This window comes from Leptinotarsa decemlineata, unplaced genomic scaffold, assembly GCF_025532065.1.
Source record: "Leptinotarsa decemlineata unplaced genomic scaffold, Ldec_3_MD MMD2_tig00026358_RagTag_RagTag, whole genome shotgun sequence".
NCBI lineage: Eukaryota > Metazoa > Arthropoda > Insecta > Coleoptera > Chrysomelidae > Leptinotarsa > Leptinotarsa decemlineata.
Genome location: NW_027412703.1, coordinates 7933015 through 7952897, shown reverse-complemented (window position 1 = coordinate 7952897; position 19883 = coordinate 7933015). Strand labels below are relative to the sequence as shown.

The window sequence follows — 19883 nt, the reverse complement described above, 5'->3', positions numbered from 1 at the left end:
TTTAAAAAAGTCTTATGAAGTGTAATATTTATCATTTTGTGATGCCTTTTTAAATTTCTTGAACAATTTGCTTTGCTGTAGCATGCTCACTTGAAAAATTGTATACAAGAGCAAACCTCCCAAATCTTTTCGTTTCCCATGATATTGGCTCTTTGGGAAATCTATGAGAATAAATCAAGAGAATATGACCAAAAAACTGAATTGTCGAAAAAACTAATTCGAAATTGAAATGAATGGATCAAATGATAAAACTAAAGAAACATAAAAGATAGGGAATTACGGAATGAGAAATAAAAACAGTGGTTTTATCATTTCTCATGGTTATACTCGGTTATCAGACAAGGATGAAATAGAAGAATTGTTCGTAACACATTTTTCAAATGGAACAGTGATTGCCTTATCAAACCACTTCGGCCAAAACATATCCCTGAAATGAGTTATCCAATTGAATCTCCAAACAACATGGAACACAAGTAACTATGACGTTGAAGGAGATAAAAAATAAAGTATCCACTTGTTTTGATGAAATATCACTTATTACAATTGAAAATATAGTTTCCTCAATCATAAATCTCTAACTTTTCTTGTGAATCATTCAGGGTAGTTTTCCAGGAAAGCTGAAAAATGACTGTTTTTTCACTGCTTACTTGTCAAATTGATCGAAAAGATAGCTGCGAATAGAATCATGACTCAGAAAGAAACAACATAATCTTCAGCCATCAGCATAGTTTTCTAAGGAATAGATCAATTGAATCAGCTTCTTACCGTATATTGTACTCATACACGAATATGTACTTTCACTATTTTTTCACCAATTGATGGCATTCGATATGGTTAATGTTGAGTCACTTTTTGCAGAAAATAACAACTGAGGTATTCCATGTGAAATTATAAATTGAATAAGATCTTATACGACCGAGAGAAATATGATCATTTCATATGATAACTTATTGTCTGTTTCCCAGGCTGTGAAACTTAGTATGCTGCAGGGCTCAGTTATCGGACCCCTATTTTTTCTGATATATGCGATTGATTTACCTCAATAGGTATTGAACGGTCATGTCACAATGTTTTCTGATGATACCACTATAGCCATATCTGACCATATCTGGTGGTAGGTAGGCAGGTAGGTAGGTAGCTCTATAGTGAGTGGGTCTCTTCGACTCTCCACCGCAACCTATAAGGGTTTATTGTAACTCACACCTATTCACACTCGGCCAAATAAACCCAGCTTCTTAACGAAGCCGATTAGTTTGTATGGTGAGTGGTCTTTCAGGTCAAATGGTGAGAGTGCGGATCTGCCGAACTCAAAGAACCTGATTTGGTCCCCAGAGGGGCAGGCACAAAGTATATGCTCTGCTGTTTCATCATTTTTTTGAGCAGAGGCGGACACACACTGTATTCCAACAGTCCAAGTATCTGCATGTGATGATTCAAATGACAGTGACCTGTAAGAAGGCCTGTTAGACATCATAGTTCATTCCTACTGTAGTCCAACAACTGTTTGGAATCAAGCTTCGAAGGGTAAATAAACACCTTGGAGTGAGCCAATCCTGGAAGATTCTGCCAGAAGTCATTGGCGATGCCAATGACAGGTTCTGGTCCAATGAAGTCGCTTGCAGAATCTGTTAAGTTTTCCTATCGAGGAGGGTCGTTTATGGAAGTTTGCTACCAATTTAGACGTTGCTCGGTAGGATCCAAGAGCTTCCAACGCCGCTTGACTGTCCGCTTTTATTGACTTGTGAGTGAGGTTGGATTTATCCAACCTCAGTGGCCGAAGTGTTTTATCAAACCACTTCGGCCAAAACATATCCCTGAAATGGGTTATCCAGTTGAATCTCCAAACAACATGGAACACGAAGTAACTATGACGTTAAAGGGGATAGAAAATAAACTATCTACTTGTTTTGATGAAATATCACTCATTAGGATCAAAAATATATTTCCCTCAATCATAAATCCCTTATCCTTCTTGTGAATCATTCAGGATAGTTTTACAGAGAAGTTGAAAAAAGCCTGTTTTATATATGTTTTATAAGTTGAATAAGATCTTATATGACCGAGAGAAATATGATAATTTCATGTGATAACTTATTATCTGTTTCCCAGGCTATAAAACTTGGTATGCTGCAGGGCTCAGTTATCGGACCCCCACTTTTTCTGATATATGTGAATCATTTACCTCAATAGGTATTGAACGGTCATGTCACCATGTTTTCTGATGATACCACTATATCCATATCTGACCATATCTGGTGGACTTTAATACTTGGTGTCAAAAGAAGACATTATTTATGAATCCTTCAAAATTAGTGATTGTGAAATTTCATAAAAAATACCTACCAGAGGACTTAGTCAAAGTTGATGATATTTGGGTGTTTGCAGAGGCAAACTTTCTAGGCACCTATTCAAATGCCAATTTGAACGGGGAAAGACAAATAAATTATATTTGTGCCAATTTGAATAAATCTAATTTCACCATGCGACGGATGAAATCCAGACTTATTTTCATTTGAGTTGTCGGGACAGTTGTCGAACAATATTTAGTTGGAGAAAAATTTTGACGGTTGTCTCCATTTATATTTTGAAATGTATTTTGTTCGCCAGACAAAACTTGTTAACATTCGCCAGAAATGCAACTGAACACGAACGTAATATATGAAATGGAAACCTGCGAATTCTAGGCAACTCCTCACAGTACAACGCTAACAGTTGGTATAATAAGGTACCAAATGAGTTGGAGCAAATAATAATAATGAAAATAACGAACTTCGATCTTGCAGTATTCTAAAAATTCGTTAGTACCGTGCCTATGTTGAGTGATATGCGCGATAATGAATAAACCTATCAATTCAATTTCATTTTTATATTGTTTTATCTATTGATCTACATTCGTGTTTTGTATACATATGATTTTTATTTTATATTTTGTGAATATTTTCAATAGTACTTCAATGTCTTGAATTTGGTGTCAATAATTTCACCATGCAAGTTATATTGCACCATCGTAACTCACCATGTATCTCTCGAATACTTTTACCATCAACGCTGGCGTTCCTCAGGGATCCATATTGTTTCCAACCCTCTTTTTATTGTATATCAACGAATTATTGAAAACAAACAAGTGTGCTGACGACAGCACACTTGTCTCGTCATTACATTTGGATTCACGGATGCACATCTTCACCGACAGCAGGATGTTGCATATCTCAATGAGGACCTGGAACCAGGTTCAATTCAATGCCTCAAAAACCCATGCATCGGCTTTCTCCAAAAAGATAAATGTCTCCGAACCGGATATAATAATGTCAGGTCAGACAGTCCCGCTTTCTGTTTCGATAAATTTGTTGGGGGTTAAAATGGACCCCAATATGTCTTGGTACAATCATGTCACTGGAATTGCAAAGGCTGCTTCTCAAAAGCTTGGAAAATTTTTCCTAGCTAGAAAACTGTACACACTTCAGCAACTTTTGATGCTTTATGAAGCTCAGATTACACCTCCTTTGGAGTATTGCTCTTATGTAAGGAGCTCCGACCCTAAGCATATTCTGAAGCTGCTGGATTCCATCCAGGAATAAGCCTTTCGCTTGATTGGAGACGCAAACGTCACTTGCAATATTGATAGTCTGGAAATCAAAGGAAGCTATATAGCTACTTCCACGGAAAGTGTTCAAGTGACTTGGCACATTTGATTCCAGCGGTACATATCATATACGCGACGGACTGTGGCTGCTCATCGTTTTGAGGTTCAACTCAGTACACCTCGAACCTCACTGTTTGAGAACTCTTCCATATGGAGAACTGCGTTTATGTGGAATGAACTTCCTGAGAACGTTTTTCCAAATGGATTTGATCTTTAGCGATTCAAATCTAATGTGAATCACTACTTTCGCATAGGCATAGGATTTTCCTGTGGTGCTAGTGTTCTTATTTGATATTCGCGGATTTACGTGTTATCTTTCGTGGTATAATTAGAAAAAGTTAGGAAACTATAAGTTGATCACGAAAAATATTTCGAAAGAAAAAGTGAAATCATTTTCAATTTCTAACGAATTAGTGATTTTGGAGGTATAGATATGTTATATGAATAGCAACCCTCATTATACGCAATACATATTTCATTATTTGTCTGATTTTTTTGTCGACATATCCTCAATAAATCACATTCTCTGGGTCGCTAACTTTGTGTGTCTTATTCACGTTTTCAAAAGACTCATAGCTGACGTAAACAAATGTCATGAGGCCTGTTTCCTCTACAAGTCAGAACTTCTTTGATATAGGTATGGCGGACGTAGGTGATCGTCTTTAACTACGGAGCTAAAAAGCGAGTGTAAATATTGCAAAAGAAGTGTGACAAACTCAGTTAAGTGTCATAAATGTAAAGCAACCATCCATCCAAAGTGCTTGGTACAGGCAGCCTAAGTGAAAAGTTCATCTTGTCGGCATGAAATTGAAAACAACGAATCACATACACCTACTTGTTATCAAGAAGTAAGTCCATATGAGATTGAAAATGAATTTTACATCAATTAGTGAAAGAACTCGAATCCAAATGTAACATTCTGAATGAAAATTGCAGCTTTTTGAAAGATAAAGTAAATTTTCTATCAGAAAAACTTAGTATATTAGAGAATAACGATATCAGCACAAATGTTATCAATGGAAAAAAACATGAAGAGGCAAAAATATAATTCCGGTTCCAAAAACACCAGCTGTACATAGTCCTGAGTCATCATCACAAAAACCAGATTCGAAATCTTATAGTTCAGGGATCAAGGACTCAAATAAAGAAGATAACCAGGCATGTCCTAAAATTATAACAAGAGATGAAGTTAATACAGACATCATGACGACTGAAGCGGCTAATTTGGTGCGCGATGTGCAAAACTTGGAAATTGGAGTTGAAAAATGGCAAAAAAGGTTTCAAGAAAAGTAGAAGAGTCATGATAGGCGGAAATGAGGAAATACTTGACATTAGTACTGTGCCTAAAGTTACCTCTCTCCACGTAACTCAGCTGAAATCCGACACTGAACCTGATGTTCTGAAGAAAACGCTGGAAAACACTTTCCCGAGGTAGTGTGCACGAATCACCCATCTAAGTTCCCTGAACTCTATTCATCAATGAAAATTACGATCAATCAGGAAAACTTTTAAAAAGCATGGAGACCTGAAGTTTGGCCTAGCAAAGCACTGGTGTTGCGTTATGAGGTGAAGAGGACTGCACCATCAACTCAGGGTCAGTTGGTGAGTCCGATGTTAAAAAACTTAACACTATCAACTGACACAAAAGTCTATTTCATATAAATATACAGTGTCTATCCAATGAAGTCGAGAAGTTACGTGTATTTTTAGATGATTCTGAATATGATATTGTTTGTTTGTCAGAACATTGGCTTACAGAAAAAAACATGAAAAATTTGAATTCACCCACTCAATTTTTAGCTGCTTACTTCTGCAGAAAAAATATGAAACATGCTGGAGTTGCCATCTATTGTAAAAATAAATAGAATTCAAAAATATTAGACTTGAATTCTTACAGTGTTGAACTCGACTCTGAATTCTGTGGCATTTTTATTAAAACAATCAATATGAAAACCATTTGTGTCTACAGATCATGTACAGGGGACGTCAATGTCATTTTATCAAACCTAGATGCTCTTCTGTCACAGTTACTGGAAAGCAACATAAAAATATTATTACTGGGTGATTTTAATATTGATTTTTTGTCTAACAGAATTTCACATTTCCAACTTAAATGCTCACTAGATTCTTATGGTCTCAAAATAATTATCAATAGTTTCACACGAGTCACTGCACAATCATCCACATGCATAGATAATATAATTACCATTCTACCTGAAAATTCATATGACACTGGTGTTCTTGACCCCTGTGTATCTGATCACAAAGGGCAATTTGCAATGACCAACGAGTTTCCAGAAATTAATACAGAGAGAATTGACACCTTTTGTGTTAAAAAAAGCACTTACAGATTTCAGAAATCATCTACTAGCGGTAAATTTTAGTTATCTGGATATCGACTAACTTGGTGTGACACGGTTCTCAGAAAACTCTATAAATATTTTTGAAAATTCAATCATACTATCATTCCCCTGAAGAAACATAAAATTTCAAAAAATAACCTGAAACTACCATGGTTCGATGATACACTAAAGGACATGAGAAATAATCTTGAAGCAGCAAAAGTCACAGCAGATATGTCACGAAATTCATACTATACGACTGCATTCAGGGCTATGAAGATTATAAGATCTAGTTGAAAAAACGAAAAAATGAAGTAAATGAAAAATTTATATTGAGTTCCACTAATATTTCCAGAGCTTGCTGGAATATAATAAACAGTGAATGGAACCCTATTAATGCAATTAAACCAGTACAGCTATCAGCACAACGCTGGAATGACTTTTTCTGCAGTATAGCTGATAATACTATTAAAGCTCTTACCGATCTCTCGATCGATGAAATAAATAACTACAAAAACTTTTCCTCGCCATGAGAGTCTTTTTTTCTGGACCCTGTGTGTCTTCAAGAAGTAGTTGATACGATAAAGTCTCTTAAAAACAGCAACTGTCGCGATACACACGACCTAAATAGCCAAATGATTAAATCGGTGGCTGATATAATCGCAGCTCCACTTACATTACTGATAAACGAAATCTTTTCAACTGGAATATTTCCAGACGTTTTAAAATTTCAAGAGTAATAACCTTATTCAAAAAAGGTTCTAGATCTTCAGCGCATAATTATCGCCCAATTAGCATAATATTTATATTTGGGAAAATAATTGAGACAATTTTGAAAAATCGTTTTTATTCCTATTTTGAAAAACGGTTCTACTTCAACAAATCACAGTATGGTTTTCGAAGAAATAGGTCAACTACCCAAGCGGCTTTCAAACTACTGTCGATCACTTGATCAGGAAAGGTCGAAGGTCTTGATCAGGGAAAGCACTCTTCTTTGACATTATATGACCTGACTAAGGCATTTGATTGTGTATCGCATAGTATTTTGATTGACAAATGAGCTACTATGGTGTCCGGGGCATAGCTCTCAAGCTCGTCCAACAAATCGGTGCCAATTTGTTGAAGTGAACAACGTAAAGTCAGACCTCAAAGAAATGAAGCATTGTGTTTCTCAGGGATCCGTTTTAGGTCCACTATTTTTATTGATCTACATCAATGGCCTGTGCCGTCTCATGAAACCAGCAGGATGTATCTTGTTTACAGATGATACAACTTCAATGTGCTCTAGTAAAGACTCAACTAGCTTACAGCTAATGATGGAATATAGCAAAACATTAGCTTACAATTGGTTTGATGCTAACAAACTAACCTCCAATAAAGATTAAACTCAAAATATAATCCTATCTTCCAATCGCAATATTTCCCAATCTTAAAGTTTTTAGGATTCACTATTGATCATAAATTGAGCTGGTCTGATCATATCAAAGCTATGTTCAGCAAACTTTTCACTGGTTTGTTCGTTTTGAGGCGACTGAACGATGTGGCCACCTTAATGACAATTATTTCACTCAGTTATTCCTTATGGTATTCTCATTACCAGAGCTACAGGCAATATTCGTACTGATCGTTTTCACTTAACCAAATCACAGAAAAACTCTCTAAATTATAATCTTCACAACCTGTTACCGCAGGAATACAAAATCCTATCAAACAATAAATTCAAGAAGCGCTTAAAAGAATTTTTACTAACTAATTGTTTTTATTCTGTCAGTGATTTCATGGAGCATTTTCGACATCGCTAGTGTATTTCTATGGAATGCACTCGCCACTGCGACATTTTACAATAGCTAGTAGTAGCTATTGTAAAATACTTCTTATTTTGTTTCTCTATGTGTTGTACTCTTTTTAGATATTATTTGGACTTACTACAAACATTATGTAATGTAAGGTAGTCAATAAACTTTCATTCATTCATTCATTCATTCATTCATTCATTCATTCATTCATTCATTCATTTCATTCATTCATTTGGGGTCATTCAAGTAACTCGATAAATGTGTCAAGGTGCCAGAAAAAATCCACAATAATTTTAGCTGAAGCAGGTTACAAAGATCATTGTCGTCCTCTTTTTATTCAACTCGGCATTATACCACTTCCAACACTGTATGTCTATGAAGTGGCTGGATCGTCAACTCACGAAAGGCCTTATTAAATCAACCTATCTTTTAATTTCAGAGATATATTTCAAATATTTTATATTTATGATTTTATTTATACTTATATTTTTTACTTATACAGCGTGACTCACGGTCGATGGTAGGTTAGACATTTCTGGAAAACGCAAAACATGATTTTTCTGAAAATTTCACCTCTCACATTTCCTTACCTGTTCTATCGATCTAAAATATTTTCAGTATTGCGGCGTTGCCACTTCCATCAAAAAGTCCTAACAACTTTATTTTTTTGAGTGGAACACCCCATATATTAATACATTTTTGGAATCAATTTGGTATTTTGATACTTTTTTGTCAATAATGTCCTATACCTATCTCTATCTGTTTTCGAGATAAAAAATAAATTGTGCTAAATATGGTCCAAAACATAGCCTTAATTGAAATTAAGTACATCAGTACTCTCAATTTATGAAAAGTTGATATTTTGATGATAGTTTGGACAAACTCGAAATATCCAAATAACACCAAGAAATCGACTCCATATCATACAGGGCGTGCCAAAATTACTATTATTTCCATTGTGCATAAAAGTAGTCAAAAGTTCATTTTTTCAAATAAAACCCCCTGTATATTACTCGGTAAATTGAAAGATGGTGAAAAATGCTTCAAGATGATATATCATGTCCCTATACCTAAATCGTCAAGTTTTCTCAATACAGTCCCTTCTTCTAGAAACATTATTTTTTTTAGAATTTGGATTTAGGTAGCGGTGGAATTATCAAGCTTATAGCAGTTCGGTTACTTTTATAAGTAATTTACAAAGAGTTATCGACGGTGTTTCGAATCATCTTCCAAAATGAATGCAAATATCGATTATTCAAACGAAGTTCTTATGAAATTATTTATTATACACATGAATAAAGTGATCAAATCATTGTCAGAACGTGTAAAAAATTCAACCAAATGTATCCTGAATTAACACCAATGAAGGAGAGAAAGTATGTAAGGTTACAAAATAATTTCCTTGACTATGGCTCAAAGTTTCCAGGGAACAACTGTACCAAAAATCAGTCATTTCTAGGTAAAAAGTAAGATTTTGTGGGCTAAAACATGAGAAAGTACAGACAATAACAGAATAGGATGATTCAAAATAACAAAATTGTAAACAAAATATCACATTTTCACAATAAATGCTGAAAATGTTGTCCATTACATTCTAAACACTTCAAAACGTTTTTTTGTACGCGACTTGTGGTTGCTTCTTCAACTTCCTCGGGATCCAGATCTTCAATACTCCGCACCATTCGCCGTCACAATTCTTCTTTGGTAGGCACTGGGGTACTGTAAACCCTTTCTTTCAAAACACCCCATAAAAAAAGTCAAGTGGCATGAGATCGGGTAATCTCGGTGGCCAATCCCACGGCCCTAAACGCCTAAATTAACGATCGTCGAAGAGTTCGTCAAGTTTCCTGGAAACTTCCTGGGTGGAATGAGTCCAGTTGAAACCACGAATTCCTATATTCCTCTAAAGGCAAATTTTCAAGAAAATTGATTACAGTCGTCCTTAATATTTGGAGATATCTCTCTGCAGTCAGTGTGTCTTCATAAATAAAAAAGCTAATTATATTGTTCTTCAGAATACAGAAAACATTCAGGTCAAATTTTTCTTGAAAACCCATTTCTTTTGTAACATGAGGATTATGATCAGCCCAAAAATGTTTATTCCTTCTATTGAAAATACCATCGCTCGTAAATTTTGATTCGTCGCTCCAAATTATTTTTGACAAAAATTCCCGATCTTCCTGTGTATGAATCAAAAGGGATTCACAAATATGCATTCTACGTTCGAACTCTTCTGCTTTTAGAGCTTAAACTTTGGTAAATTTATACGGATGCATTCCGTGATTTTTCGAAATTCGTTGTACTGAAGCATGTGATACAACTAAATCTTTTTCTGCATTGCAAATGGAAGCTTCTGGATATGCATAAAAATATGCCAAAACGTTAACAGTATTGTCCTCATTTGAAGTAACAGGTTTTGGTAATGTTGAAGGCGCTTTTTTCCATGGAGCCATAGTTAAGGAAATTATTTTGTGATCTTTCAAACTTCCTCTAGTTCATTGGTGTTAATTCAGGATACATTTGGTTGAATCCCCATTCACAAAATAAAATGCCACTTTCAACACTTGTAGGTAAAACGTGAATTACTATTTTTCCACAAAAACAGCTTTATTAAGAAAACTTGACGATTCAGGTATAGGGACATGTATATCATCTTGAAGCATTTTTTACCATCTTTCAATTTATCGAGTAATATACAGGGGGTTTCAATTGAAAAGATGAACTTTCGACTACTTTTATGCACAATGGAAATAATAGTGATTTTAGCACGCCCTGTATGATATGGAGTAGATTTCTTGGTGTTATTTGAATATGTCGAGTTTGTCCAAACTATCATCAAAATAGCAACTTTTCATGAATTGAGAGTACTGATGCACTTAATTTCAATTAAGGCTATGTTTTGGACCATATTTGGCACAATTTATTTTTTATCTCGAAAACAGATAGAGATAGGTATAGGACATTATCAACAAAAAAGTATAGAAATACAAGAGCGATTCCAAAAATGTATTAATATACGGGGTGTTCCATTAAAAAAAAATATAATTGCTAGGACTATTTGATAGAAGTGGCAACCTACATCGACCGTGAGTCACGCTGTATTTCATAGTAGATGAATTTTATCTCTGATCAAGGATATCTGTATTTGTGACTTGCCATTAATGTACAACTGTATGTAAAATGGTCAAATAAAGTACTCTAGTCTATGCGGAAAAATACTTATTATCGGCTTAATAATGAAAAATAAAAAAATCGATAACAATTCTGAAATTCCTCTATTTTGTATTACCTACATTGGAGCTTCAAGAGCTGATTTCAATCGTAAACCATTGTTTACATTTTATTCATCAAATCTACAGCAATATATATGTTTCAGTGGTTCCAACACTCCTAAATGTTGATATATGGATGAAAGATTTAGTCTACAAGTATAATGATTTATATTCCTTTTCAAAAATTCCAAATTATGGAATATTGGACAATGTTCATCGATTCGGCGATAGAAACAGTCAGCTCCCAAACTCGAATTTTTGTCTGCAAGACATAGCTAACTGGACTTCAAAAATAATGCCAAGAATGTGTTCGATTAGAGGAGATTGTTGGAAGACATATTATGAGATGGATCGATTTTCTTCTGGTTACATATTGACTCATAAGTAAGTACTTATCTAATGTATTTTATTATAATACCTAATGAAAGTTTAAAAGAGATTAGGGTAGATAATTTGTTAGTACAAGACATATGAGAAAAAATCGATAATATCACTGAAATGAGAAAAATTGGATTTTCCAGTTCCGTGAATCTAAAAAACTAACATGTATGGAAAAATAATATTCCAGAGAGGTGCATTATGACTTGCTCAAGGTTGCCCCTTTCTTCTCATGCAGACCTACGATTTGTAGGTACGTGTGGCAGATACCCAATGGAAAAACAACAACTAACCCAGCTAATGCCGCGCAGATAGTTGAAGTAAAACCATCAGGCACCTATGCAACGTCTTCGACTTGGAAGATTCGTCGCAAGTTATTTTCCATTATGAAAAGCAGAAATTAATTTCGTTTGGTCGATTTGACCAACCGATAGACCGGGTTCGAGGTGTTTGCCCCATCATCAGTACCGGGATGGTCTCTTCAGAACAGTGTGAATGACCAAACAAATATAATTCCAGCTAGTCATGGAATCTCCCTGCAGTTGATTTAGTGGAACCTGGGAATAACAGACTTCGTCGACTTCATATAATCTCGGGTACACAATATTCATGTTGATGTTATCAATCAACTTGTGTTAAGTTGGCAAAAGTGTACTGATTCAAATGGCCTTATTTCGATTGAATTTAATGAATATTTACTGAGATATTACAGTTAAAAGTAGACTCAAAAATGGACAAACATTTTAATATGTATTTTTAGTTTGGAGGTGTTTCCTTAGTTGACAATGGCCAGTCAGAAATCCTACTGTTGAGCGTATATTTTTCCTGGTCATCGCCAGATTTTTCTTTGGCGCCAGCTTCCCACGGTCGCCCAGGGTGATCCTGGCAAGATTGAATCCTTTGATTTCATCCCATCTCTTTAGGGATTGAGCATGGGTGTGACGTTTGGCTAGTTCCGCAATTGTCGAAGTCATCAGGCCGTAGGTGCCACTGGGTCCTAAAATTCTTAGTCCAGCCGCTTCCTTGGCTAAAGAGTCGGCAATGCGATTACTTTTACTCCTGTCGTGCCCTTCAACCCACCTCAGGATAATGTTATTATCTACCGAGGCTTTGGCTAAATCTTGGTGGCACTCTAGTACTAGCCCTGAGGTAACACGTTGTCTATTCAAGACTAATAGGGCTTGTCTGTTATCTGTACAGATTGTTATGTTTTTGCCTGAAATTCCTTTTCTGGTAATTTTTTTTTGTGGCGATTCAGATACCAGCCAGTTCTGGTTGGACCACGCTGGTATTTTTTCCCATTCCCCACTGAATTAGCCTTAGTGATCTGGAGTACACTCCACATCCTGAGCCTTCTTTGGCTTTTGAGCCGTCTGTATATTTGAGTATTGCATTTGTAGCATCTGACTCAGTGTTCTGTTTCATTTGTATTTTGTAGGGTTCATATTGACACACTAGCAAAAAATTTATCATGGAAGGTCTATGCAATCAGGCAGATAAAAGATAAAGTCTGTTATGAAGCTGCCTATACCGCTTATCATGCAATGTTTCATAGTTCCTTAATTTATGGATTGATAAACTGGGGCACAACTGTTCATATCTCGAGAATATTTGAAATTCAAAAAAGAGCAATCAGAGCTTTAGCTGAAATAGGTCAAATGGAGAGCTGCAAGAATTGGTTTATTAAGTTCAATATATCAACTTTGCCATCATGTGTAATTTACTGCAATTTGATACACATTCAAGAAAATTTACAAATGTTTACTACAAACGGTAACAACCATTCGTATAATATTAGGAACAAGGATAATATTAGAGCACCAAACCAAAGACTAGAAATAACAAGGAGATGTAACTCATACATATCATTGTACAACTCACTGCCCCAGTCAATGAAAAATGCAACCCTCGCTGATTTCAAACGGAAACTGAAAAAACATCTCTCAGAGAATGCTTACTATGATGCGTCTGACTTCTGCTTTACAGAGTGACTATCGTCAATGTAGGTACTGTCTCTATGTATCTATATATCTGTATCTTCATTTCCATATTATTATTTTCACATTTATATATTTATTTACTTCATTTTGTTCTTGTATCATATACAATTTTTATGTACTACCTACTTCTTTTCGGTAATTTCAATTAACATTCATTTTATACATTATTGACTTGTCATAGCACTAAAGTATAATAACTTGACCAACATAAAATCTAATGAATTTCACTAGTTCGGACTTCCATTGTCTAATATATAAAATGATTTGAAATCCCTGAGACACCTGAAAGAGGAGAATTAAAAATGATAAGCTGAAAATAAAAATTATATTGAGCAAAAAAAAAGTCACCTCACCACAGTAAGTCCTCTCACTTGTATGTACTACCCAAAATCCACAAGAAAGACGTTCCGCTCAGACCGATCATCAGCTCCAGAGATTCGGCTACTCAAAACTTATCTAGATTTTTACTTCCCATAATACAACCATGACAAGGAAAAACATCGTCCTTTGTGAAGAATTCAAGGCACTTTGTCGACCTATTAGGGTCAATTGAAGTCACACAGAAAGATCAACTAATTAGTTTCGATGTGGAAAGCCTTAACCCCAACGTTCCGGTCGAAGAAGCACTCCAAATCATACAGAGAAAGCTATCCGAAGACGGGAACCTGAAAGAGAGAACGAATCTAACTATAGAAGTAATTATGGAATTATCAGGATGCTGTGTACGAAACTGTTATTTCCAACTTAAGGACTGCCAATGGGATCGGTACTTTCACCAGTCATAGCCAACATATATATGGAGTGGCTTGAACCTCTGGCCATTGAAGAAGCCCACAAGGCACCTCGAGTCTGGTTGAGATAAGTTGACGACACCTTCATAATATGGAACCATGGGAATACTGAACTAGACGCCTTTCTGAAACACATCAACAGCGTGATACCTTCCATCACTTTCACAATGGAGAAGGGAATTCACAACGAATTGCCATTCTTAGAAGTTTTGGTGAAGAGGACCTACACTGAGTTGGAAACATCTGTATAACGAAAACCCACTCACACGGGACAGTATCTGAACCACGAATCCAACCACCATCGATCGACTAAAAGAGGAATCATTAAGACTCTAGTTGACCGTGCTTTCGGGCTCTGTAATACGAAGGAAGGTCTCGAGAAGGAACTAGACATCATCAAAAATGATCTTCAACGGAATGGCTACTCCAAAGCGATGGTAGAAAAGACTTTGGCTAAAAGACAGCAGACCATATTTGGACCCATCAACACAACATCGAGTGGTCCCAAGCTGAGATCATACACAGAGACGAACATTGGTTTAGGAGAGAATTCAAGGAAGCCGCATACATGTTGTCCAACAACGTATTCAGCCAAGCTAGAGTAGAGATACGCAACGTATGGAAACCCATCATCAAGCGAAAAATGGCCAACTTCCGCCAAACGGTCATCTCCCACTGAACCAGTGAAGCGGAAAATGGAAAGCGGGGATAAGTGAAAGTACTCGAACGACCCATACATAGTCATCTCTCGGAGGAATCAGTCCAGTTACCACCCGAAGACGATTGTAGATACTAACAATCGAAACGTCGTGAACTAACGTGGCTTGGAATATTTTACCTTTGTATTTTTATTTTCCTCTTTTCATTTCTTCTTTACTTGTATTTTTTCACTGTTATTTCATTTCAGGTTTTTGCTTGATATAATTTTTATTTTCAGCTATTCATTTTTAATTCTTTTCTTTTAGGTGTCTCTGGGATTTCAAAACATTTTATATATTAGACAATGGAAGTCCGAACTAGTGAAATTCATCATGAAACATTGTCAATCACCTTTCAAACAAAAAATCTAAACTCATCTAATCTAATCATTAAACACAAACCTGGGTTCAATTGCATCACTGGATGCCTGCAGCAGAGGTTGCGCAGTGAGCGTTTATCGCCATAGGATCAGCCTCAATTGACCCATTCCTAGTTCGAGGTTTACACCAGCCGTGCGTAATCGTAATACCCTTGGTACTACCCTGTCCAGGGTAGTACCAAGGTATTTCACCTCTTCAGAAAAGTTTGCTTTTGAAATTTTCGGGAGGCTTTAAGCCCGATAAACTTCTTTTCCTGGTGAAAAGGACCATCTCAGTCTTCTTGGGATTGATCGACAGTGAGTGTTCCTTACACCATGTTTCTATTAATTTGAGCCCACCCTGCGCTCTATCGCACAGTCTGTTCACAAATTTTTGTGAACAGACTGCAAGATAACTATGTCATCTGCATATGCAATTGTGTAGAATCCATTATTGTTGAGATGATTGATCAGGGTATCCAGAACTATGTTCCAGAAAAATGCACAGTTTTCAGGATAATTAATTGGATAAGGATTAATGCTGTATTGCCTGATATCGCTTCGTAAGTAAGCCATTTTTTCTTGAGGACAAAAAAAGATTATTTTGGATTATCCTTGAGAGATAGACATATACCATCGCGGACTTTTTGTAGACTTTTTCAAGGTGTACAATACTGTAGTACATTTTTGATCTATCTCGTAGGGTACAGCCAGCGTTCGCAATGTTAGCGCAAAAAATGTTATTTTTTTACAACATCACATTAGAAACCTCTGAAATTATCAGTGCATGTTATTTACAAATAAATCTTTCTTTTGAATCACTCTGTATATATTGAAAACCCGCATCAAAATTCGTTGGGTAGTTTTAAATATCTAAGCATACATAGGAATCAGACAGCGGAAAGCGATTTGTTTTATACTACGTAGTGATTGTGGGATGATATCAAAATCTGAGCGTGGATAAATTTATTTCAGGTTACTTTTGTTACAACTCGCCAAAGCAAGAAAATGTATAATCAATAAAGAAGTATATGACCAAGAAACAAAACTTCTCTGTTCTTTGATTTATGCAGAGATTTACAATGGTGATTATTTCAAGGAGCTGGATGAAACTTTCGATTTATTTTTAGAGGAAAGTGAGTAACATTTCAATTTAGTTTTCAGATGTAGAAATATATAGATACAGAATATATAGACAGTATTCAACAGGTAAAAAAACGTATGCCGCATAGTTTTTATTTGGTATAGAGTTTTTCATACCAAAAACCGATAGTTTCCATGAACAAAAAATTAATTGATTTTTGGAAGAGTAACACTCTTGTCAATTTATTTTTCGAAATTTTCAGAGCACTGGCATTAATAAAATATACAAATACTAGATGAGTGAGATGTGATAGAATCACATAAGAATCACGTTAACTGTTAAAGTTACGCTAGTTGCACACACACCGATTTTGGACGGTCAGTATAAAACCGGCCGATATTTTATTGGTAACGGGTGCTTGCACACTCAGCGGATTTTTATCGATCAAACAATCAGTTGCTTTGTTGTCGTAATTAGCACGCACTACCAAAACGAAGTTAATGCGTAGTAACTACAATTTCACCGAGCATTCGAGACTGGAATGGTCGGTAAAAAACCGGTGAGTATGCAAGAGTGTATTTAGTCATGTACGCCACTATTTCCTGGTACTGCCAGCGATACAGTGGCAGTGCACGGCTGCTCACCGGTATTTTACCGGCGACGATCACCGGTCGGCGTGTGTGCCAGGTCCCGTTCTCACATGTGGTTCACTATTGGAATTTAACGACCGGTACAAAGTCGGCCGTCCAAAATCGGTGTGTGTGCAACTAGCGTTTGGGAGGATGCTGAATTGGAGCAAAGTTTTGAGATAACAAATTCGGGTTGGTAGGCGGCGGTCGAATGGAACTGGTAGTACAAAACGTTTCGTCTGAGTGCGAGAACGGAAATTATATCCCAAAGACCCAGCAACGACTGACTGACTAGAAAATTTTTTCTTAGGTTTGTTCTGATTCTACAAATTTCAGGTTCTAGGATGTCGAGATCATGCGCAGTTGGTATAGAGCGTTCTGGTTTATTGAGGATAAGTTCGGATTTATGAATCCTCTGTTCTGGTTTCGACTGCGAAATGATCCTAAACTGTCTTGAACCGTCCCGAATCGTTCTTGCTCTTGAGGCTGAACTGTTGAGAACTGTTCCCGTTGCTCATGCGCATTCATGTGGAAATTTGTTTGGACTATTTTCTAGTATGTTTTTTTTATTTGATTGAAATAATTGATGATTGAGGATAACATTTGAAATGACTGCAAGTATACGCTACATAACAAAATGGAAATGTACAACAGTATCTTCTCGTCATCATCTCTTCATATATACGATAGGTGGTACAGTGGTCTCCTCAAAATGCTTCTGGTTCAACCAAGTGTCCGTTTCTATTTCGGACTGTTTGAGATTTTTTTTGTAAGCATCATGTCTTGCGCAGTTTCCAAACAGCTTCGGATGTTAGGTTTGTTATGGTTCTGGTCGAAACCAGAACAGAGGATTCATCAATCCGAACTTATCCTCAATAAACCAATATCAACTTCGCATGATCCTGACGTCCTAGAACCTGAATTTCGTAGAACCAGAACAAACCTGTTAGAACCAGAACAAACCTTAAGACAGCACTTGACACGGTTCACTTTCGAAGCACCCTTCCGATTTAGTACCCAGCTGTGCTGTGGACCTTTAGTCCTGAGACTGATTGCCGCCGTTTCGCCAGAGAGACGGCGAGTGCTAGTTCTCCAGAGGGTCCTAAACCTGCGAGTTCCTCCAGGACCTGGTGGAAACCCAGTTCTCCATGATCCGGGAATTTCTGCATTTCTTGTGTTGAAGCCGCAATGAAAAGCAAGATTCGTATCCAGGAAGAAAAAACCCTATCAGCTAGCTGAGCTGAGTGCACCGCGGGTAGGTCAAATATGCCGGCTAGTGGGTTTCTCGTTGCGACCTGAGCCGACGTAGAAACGAATTCTTCCAAGAGAAGTCATAATAAGGACAATTGAGTGGTCGGCTGCACAATGTTGTCGGATGTAGGAGAGCTGAAAATCTTTTTGGAAATTACTGGGCCTTGAAAGAGACCGTTCAAATATTTTCATTTGCCTTTAAGAATCCATATGGGAAATAATTTTTGGTTTCATTGCTTTTCAGACCTCGAAGACGTAGAAACTATAGCTGAAGACACTTTGTATAACAATATATACGCGAAAGAAAGGTTTTGATACAAAAAAAAATAGTAGTAATTTTCCAAAGAAAGGAAGGAAGCAAACGATTTAAATAAAGCAACTCCACACAAGAATGTATAGATCATGCAAAGGAGTAACTTTTAGTCACGAACTAGAAGAAAAAGCCCTTTCGAAGTAGCTACTTTCATATAAAATTGAATTACACGAAAGAAAAATACTTTCGAAACAAATACTCTCATATGGTTGCTGAATCATACGAAAAACACTTTTCTTTATTCCATTTTCATTCCAAACATTCGTATGGGATCGAATCAGATATCATTCACAGGATGTATACACAATATAATTGATGAAAGATGTGAAATTTCACTTACATGGAAGTCATCCTCACTGCTAGACATCGGATGTTTTGCCGTGAAACACTTCCCTTATCAGCTCTTCAGTATCAAATCTGAATAATATTATGAGAAGTGAGATCAATTTTTGGGAAAGAAAGGTTATGGCTTTCTATTCCCCCATCTTGATGCAAAAAAATGTGTGGATCTTTCAAAGAAAGAAAGGAAGAAATCAATTTCCGAAAAGTTACTCTATACAGTGTGACACGAATAGAATGAAGACACCCCTGTATTTTTGTCATTTATGAAAATGTACATTTGAATTGTAGTACAGGCATAGAATTCCAACCCAAAATTTGAAATTCGAATTTTTTATAATTTTCATATACAAGTCCGATTTTCAATTAACGAATCCAAGTAAGAATCATCATGAAAAATGAGAAAAAAATACTTTCTGTTTTTTCACTACTTTTATTTGTTAATAACGTTACCGCAGTTTCGTACTATGAGGGCATTTGTCAACCAATACAATAGATTAAAAAGAATTGTGAACACCACGGTACTTAACTCGATTGAGTACTTGAATTTTGTTTACTTGTGACAATGTGGATACGTTTATTTGAAAACCGATGAGTAAACTAGATCCATTCGATCATTTAGCAGGATTCCAAATAATTGAGTGTCCAACCCTTGCTAACATAGTGCAAAATGTCCGTATCGTTTAGATTAGGGAACTTGTGGTTACATTCCAAAGATTGGTTTGAAAACGTCGAATCATTTTTACCTAGTATGAAGGACCTTTCATGTTCGCCATACCGTTTTCAGAAATTTCGGCAACAATATCCCACATGAACACTATTACACTCCGGACACTTAAGCTTGAAAACTCTAGATTTTTTCAACTTGTTCACTTCATCTTTGGCATTAAATAGGAAATTATATAACCTGAAATGTGTTCTGAATGCTACTTTCGAATTGTTTTTTTCTGAAAAAAACCGCAATTGTTCCCTTATTAAATGTTACGAG

General features: G+C 36.2%; 1 protein-coding gene across 1 annotated transcript in view; it reads left to right on the top strand.

The window, feature by feature from the left end:
- Positions 1-19883, top strand: part of LOC111511700 (UPF0764 protein C16orf89 homolog) — a 47208-nt gene that overhangs the window by 20283 nt on the left and 7042 nt on the right. Inside the window, exons 3-4 of the mRNA XM_023167736.2 lie at positions 11158-11437; positions 16255-16415. Of these exons, the coding sequence (XP_023023504.2) occupies positions 11158-11437; positions 16255-16415 (441 nt within the window). The remainder of the gene's footprint in view (positions 1-11157; positions 11438-16254; positions 16416-19883) is intronic.